The sequence below is a fragment of the Volvox carteri genome (assembly GCF_000143455.1).
Source record: "Volvox carteri f. nagariensis unplaced genomic scaffold VOLCAscaffold_609, whole genome shotgun sequence".
NCBI lineage: Eukaryota > Viridiplantae > Chlorophyta > Chlorophyceae > Chlamydomonadales > Volvocaceae > Volvox > Volvox carteri.
In genome coordinates, this window is record NW_003308117.1 from 562 (window position 1) to 6770 (window position 6209).

The following is a 6209-nucleotide window of genomic DNA, read 5'->3' on the forward strand; positions in this document are numbered from 1 at the left end:
CCTGCTGCCCTACATACCAATCAGCTGTGGCTTAGGGTCAACGTTCATGAGTACGGTCAACATTTCGGTAGTCGTTGGGCGGCAGCATTCGCAACATGGCTTGGAGAAATGAAAAAATAAAGCTTCTTCTTGATTGGGTGGTAATGCTTTGTTTTGGGCTGATCGGTACCGCGTACTTACCACACGCGCTTGCGCCTCTTATTGATCGCATAATAACCTTTGTGGAAGGACGAGGCAGTAAATTCTTGAGTGCAGGTTTGAGTGCAGGTTTGCCAGCAAGCGCATAGAAAGGTAATTTATATATCTTCTTTTTCCTGCTTACTACACATTCGTATGCTTTTACTTGCAGTATGCGTGCGCGGCAGTGATGCTAAGTTTGAAGCATCTTCGTCTCATTTCTCCTTCTATTTACGGCTGCCAAATTGTTATATTCCTTATCATTGTTTGATCAAGCTTATCGTCTTGCTTCCGTTTCTAGCACATGTTTTGCGTCTCCTGTCGTCTGCTGCTGGTGTTCGCTTGCGCTAACTGATAGCTTAGTAATCGTCTTGCATGCAACTACTGTTATATCTTGCGCGGCAAGCTTACTTGCCAATCCTGGCAATGTCAACGGCGGCGGGCCCCATTGATATGGCACACTTGGCTAATGCGTGTGAAGAAGGACTCACGTTGCAGACATCGGTTTCGTTTATAACAATGTTCGAGCGATCACTCCTGTGTTTGTGTGCGGTGCGGGGGCATTGAGTACTGAAAACTGTTGAGGACTACACCCGCCCCGGGCGGTCACCTAATCTGTACGGATGCTTGCGCGCGCACAAGCAGCCATCACTCACGCGTTAGGCCCCCTCCGTATGAGGAATACAACCTCGAAATTATCGCGCTTGGTTTTCACATTGTTGGAGTTGAGCTTCATCGTCAGCTCCTGATGGCTGCACTGTCGCCGCACAATCCGCAGGATATATAATATCCGTTTCAGAGACCGGGTGATCTGTTCTGGGGTTTGGGGCTTTTGGTTGTCCTCGCCACAAGATAGCTAGAGGTTGGGTACGTACTAGCAGATACCGTACGGGGCGTATGTATGTCCATGCGAGTGCCTGCTTGAAGCGCATGAAATGGGGGTACGCTTAGCTTCTGTCTGATGGAGTCTGATGCACCATTTTGTGTAATGTTCCTGTGTCATTACTGCAACAGCTGTACTTATTTGATCGCCATATCGCCTTTGCCTTTAGGGACTACAAATGTAAGATGTGCTGTACGGCAGGAAACAGATGCCTCGCTATCAGTTTCCTGGCTTGGAGAGACACGCATGTGCACGTGCTCGTACGTACGCCACATGGGTGCGGCTGCAGGTGTGGTCACTGTGGGCGCAGTGAATGATGTGGGCGCATGGCCGTGGGTGTCGACACGGCTACTGCTGCAGGGATGGCTACATACTGCCACGGGCACGGTTGCTGCCCATGCAACAGGTCGGTGCTGATGCACTGCTCGGCATGGGTGGACATGCAGGCGCTGCCGCAGCCAACAACAATGTGGACCGCACGTTGTGCACCGGGCGTTTCTTGGCTCAGTGCTGTGTGACACTTACACACGCTCGCTGCTGTGCCAACACCGGTAATGGACAGAGCATTTACTCCGGTGCTACTTTGTGCCTTTTCAAGGGCTCCCTGCGACACTCCAACTCAGGACGCGGCGCAACAGTCCACACTATGACTATTTGCAGCCAGTCATGACATCAACGACACGTGATCTGTGTAGCATCCTTGGCATATTACGATTACTGCATCCGCACTATATGTATTACTTTTCTGAAGTCGTGGTGTAGCAATTGGTATCGAGAAGGTGTACCTGCTCCGTGTTCTGCGGTGGCGGGGCAGGATTCTCGCCTTTCAATACTATCGCCACGCCCGCATTAATGCGACATTATTGCACATTCCATGTTCGACCAGCCCGGTCGATCGCCTCAATGCTGCCAGGCGTGAATAGCTCGGTCTGTGATCGGCAAGATTGGCTCGGCCGACCGACTTTGGCTCGGCTGGGTTACTGCTGTCGGCTAGTCTCGGACCGGCTATAGCTACAGTCTCGGGTCGGCTGATAACGTTGTACCTGCAGCACGCGATCGAGTATATAGAGTGATGTTTGACAAATTTCTGAGTACATCATCTTGTTCAATCAATACACTCGGCCCATTACACTTTCATATAATCAGGCCTTATTGTCCATTGGGACATCTGCACATCCCCACTTGTCGAGAACAACAAATCGACATGTCTCGCCACAGCAGCAGCGGTAGCAACACGACCTTGCTTGCTTTGGCGGCCCTGCTGCTGCTCACCGCTGGACCTGTCTTCGGCGGCGGAAAGGAACATGACCGCGAGAAGCCGCAGCACAAGCCCCCGCCGAAGCCTCCCAAGGAAATCTGCGACAAAATTCTTGTGGTGACTGAGAAGTTCAACGAGACCGCCTGGGTAACTCCTGCAGGCATCAAGATTGGTTCGGTGCGTATGTGTGCGTGGGGTGTGTGCGCGGATAAGGAAGAGGGACCGTACCATGTACACGTACAGCGGGGTCAGTACAGGGTTCAGTTCAAGGAAGCAAGGGCACGCATTTTCCGTGCGTTCTTTGTAGTTTGCATTTTCTTTCCCGCCACGCGAGCGCACGTGCATGTGTTTCCGTGGCTGCCGCCATTTTCACTGCTGGGACGATTGGATAGATTGCGAGTGAGGGTTGCATCTGTGTACCTACGGGCCCACGGTGGTTCAGCAGCGCAGCCTTTCCTGTGCACTTTGGTTCGCTCGACGTCTTCGCAACACACAACCACCGCCCGCAGCTGCGTGCGCGTGATAATGCACGCAAGCATAGTACATGGATGGCCCTGGCCACTCCAATTAAGTATTTGCACGTGGCAATGCTCATTGACGACGACGTACGTGATGCATACACTGCAGGATCTGTCCCGTGTTATCGGCTACAGCCTTGGCTACAGGGATCCCTTGTACCTGGGGGCATGCGTCACGCCCAAGACAAAGGTAGGCAGCAGCAGCAACAGCAACCGCAGCAGCAGCAGCAGCAGCAACAGCAACCGCAGCAGCATGATGCGTGGGTGGGGATGCAGGTACTGCTGATGAATGACCGAGCATACAGAAGGCTACGTAGCTGGCTGGGGAACATAAACACAGCTGCTGTCAAAATAATAATGCCAACGAAGTGACGAACATAGCTTGCTTTAGATATCGATGTGGCTTGCGGTGTTTAGCTGTCTAGCTTAATAGTGATGATAGCTACATCCGTCGTACGTAGCGAGCCATGGCCCAAGGCTGTTACATATTGCCAAGCAGCTAGGTAGGTAGTAGTGGCAATAAAATCATCTCTCAAATGACGTCCTCCTGCTCGTATCCAAATGCAGATTGGAATGGTTAGCGCTTTCTGCTACCAGTTTGATCTGCGGTACAGCTACTGCGTTAACACGCTGGAGATTGGTATCTTTGGCACCATCACATTCCTCGGACCCTTCACAGATGTTCAGGTGGGTGGTGGTGCAAGCAAGGATGAGCGCGTACGTGCCGTCAGGACAGGACTGCCGTGTACATACTGCCGTGTACATACTGCTATATCAACTTGCGAGCTGACCAGGAACTAAGTTGATGCGCCGTTGATCCGCTAGATTTGGTTGGATGCTGGTGGTGAGTTGCCGAACCCAACGAATACATTCTGAAGTCGGATGGGGTGACGGATTAGGGTGCCCCTCTAGCAGGGGAGAGCAGGGACTGCCCCGGGAAAGGGGGCCGCTGGCGAAGTTAACCACCCTGTAATAACATACATACTGCTGGCCTAGCTGCCTGCTGGTCGCCACAGCATGAGACGTCAGCGATATTTCGTGCGTGTGCTGCTGCACGTGCAGGATGCTTATTTCGAGAACGCCGTCACCGGTGGCACGGGCATCTACAGGGGCGCTGAGGGCGTAGTGAAAGTGAAGGTGCTGAAGCAGGGCGAGGTGTACGCATACAAGATCGTGCTTGAGGACGAGCCCAAGTGCTATGACAAGTAATAAATACTCTTAATAATTAGGAATGAAGAACTGTTGGAAGAACATGGTTTATCTATCAACTCCGGATGGAAACGCCTGATTTGAGCTATCCATCTGATGAGAATCGTTGTCCGACTGGTGAAGGGATTGCTGCCCGCCTGCTGCTCTGTTGTCGCCTGCACGCACGGACGTATGTACGCCGACGGTAACAGATGCGCGTGATCTATACAAATGTAGCTGTTATCGTCCGATCTGCATTTGGGTGCTGGGGCGGTGACTTCCAGTCACACAGACAATAGCCGAACATGCAAACTGAATGCATGTGCATGCAAGGGCTTGTCGCATGCACGTATGTATCGTTTGTTGCTACTTGCTTGCCGTACGTGGTAATATGTTTTCTGCCGATACTGCGCCCTGCCAGCTCTATCTCCCACGTAATCCATCCAGATACACATCCTCCGCGTATGCTTCACGTATGAAGCTTCATAGGGTATAAAGGGGTGCGGGCGTGTGTATGTGCGTGTGAGTGCCGACCGGAGCTTGGATAAGTGTCAGGCGGGCTCACGCCGGCCGTACAGTGGTAATAACCATCTGAGGAAGAAATCGCTACCTCTATCTGGCTGTGTAACAACGCTTACGGACGCAACTTACACCGCGCGAACCTCGGACGCAGCAATAGTGTTGAAAGGCGAAACGCCTGCAGCTGCCCAGCCACCACATGAATAGTAATTGCCAGAGCAGCAGGGCAGAGCATCAGTATGAGTCTCTCAGGTGCAGCTCCCAGCAGTGGATGGAAGGCAATGTACACGCAACAGTCGTTTGGAATTAGTTTGCTTCTCATTAGAGGAGAGGTTAAAACCACATGAGATAAACCCTTCAATCCACAATGATGATGATCTATGAGAAATCCTCTACCCATTTGAAATCTACTTTGATTTTTACGGCAGCAGTTGTAAATACTCTTCAGGCGTGTGCCCTACGACGGTAATGGTGCATAGATGACGGGTTCCGAGCTCTCAGGACATGTTCTCAGCAAGAAGCAGGATACTCAAAGCTCGCTATCACGCCCAAGCTACGTGTAATAGCGACCATATTGGTATTGCTGTCATTATTCAGACCTCGATATACGCCAATGTCATTGGTTGGATCGCACTACGTGTCGTAGTAAGTGCTATGCTGCAGCAGTATTATTCGGCGACAATATCGCCCAGCCACCCACCAGCCTTTTTGTTGGTGAAAAATATACCTAATTCAGAATGAAAATGGTTCTGTCATGAAAATTAAGAATAGATAATGTTCCGACGGTACAAGTTCATTGCTCCAGCCAACAAGCTGTGTCGGCTTGTCGCATGGAATGTAGCCCTGCCTGCGTTGTGTGCCCACATATATCTATCTGGGTACATATTGCGCATGCATGAGGTCACCGAAACATTAGAGGCGGGCATCTTCGGGTGCAGACTTCGTCTTTTATGGCGGAACGAGATGAAGCAGTAGTATACGGCACCCGGAGGACGTCGGGATTCCATGCTCGGCCAGCCCGGTCGATCGCCTCAGTGCTGCCAGGCGTGAATAGCTCGGTCTGTGATCGACAAGATTGGCTCGGCCGACCGACTTTGGCTCGGCTGGGTTACTGCTGTCGGCTAGTCTCGGACCGGCTATAGCTACAGTCTCGGGTCGGCTGATAACGTTGTACCTGCAGCACGCGATCGAGTATATAGAGTGATGTTTGACAAATTTCTGAGTACATCATCTTGTTCAATCAATACACTCGGCCCATTACACTTTCATATAATCAGGCCTTATTGTCCATTGGGACATCTGCACATCCCCACTTGTCGAGAACAACAAATCGACATGTCTCGCCACAGCAGCAGCGGTAGCAACACGACCTTGCTTGCTTTGGCGGCCCTGCTGCTGCTCAGCGCTGGACCTGTCTTCGGCGGCGGAAAGGAACATGACCGCGAGAAGCCGCAGCACAAGCCCCCGCCGAAGCCTCCCAAGGAAATCTGCGACAAAATTCTTGTGGTGACTGAGAAGTTCAACGAGACCGCCTGGGTAACTCCTGCAGGCATCAAGATTGGTTCGGTGCGTATGTGTGCGTGGGGTGTGTGCGCGGATAAGGAAGAGTGACCGTACCATGTACACGTACAGCGGGGTCAGTACAGGGGTCAGTTCAAGGAAGCAA

The 6209-nt window shown here is 51.8% G+C and overlaps 2 protein-coding genes across 2 annotated transcripts; both read left to right on the top strand.

The window, feature by feature from the left end:
- Nucleotides 1-1268: 1268 nt before the first annotated feature.
- Nucleotides 1269-1730, top strand: VOLCADRAFT_101280 (uncharacterized protein; the record flags this gene model as incomplete). The annotated part of the gene is made up of 3 exons (XM_002959715.1): nt 1269-1320; nt 1350-1466; nt 1507-1730. 3 exons carry the CDS (start codon nt 1269-1271, stop codon nt 1728-1730), a joined length of 393 nt encoding a protein of 130 aa, XP_002959761.1.
- Nucleotides 1731-1929: 199 nt separating this feature from the next.
- On the top strand, nt 1930-4667 carry VOLCADRAFT_108740 (uncharacterized protein). Its single transcript, XM_002959716.1, has 4 exons — nt 1930-2495; nt 2828-2923; nt 3404-3523; nt 3899-4667. Exons 1-4 carry the CDS (start codon nt 2133-2135, stop codon nt 4043-4045), a joined length of 726 nt encoding a protein of 241 aa, XP_002959762.1. The 5' UTR covers nt 1930-2132; the 3' UTR covers nt 4046-4667.
- Nucleotides 4668-6209: the final 1542 nt, after the last annotated feature.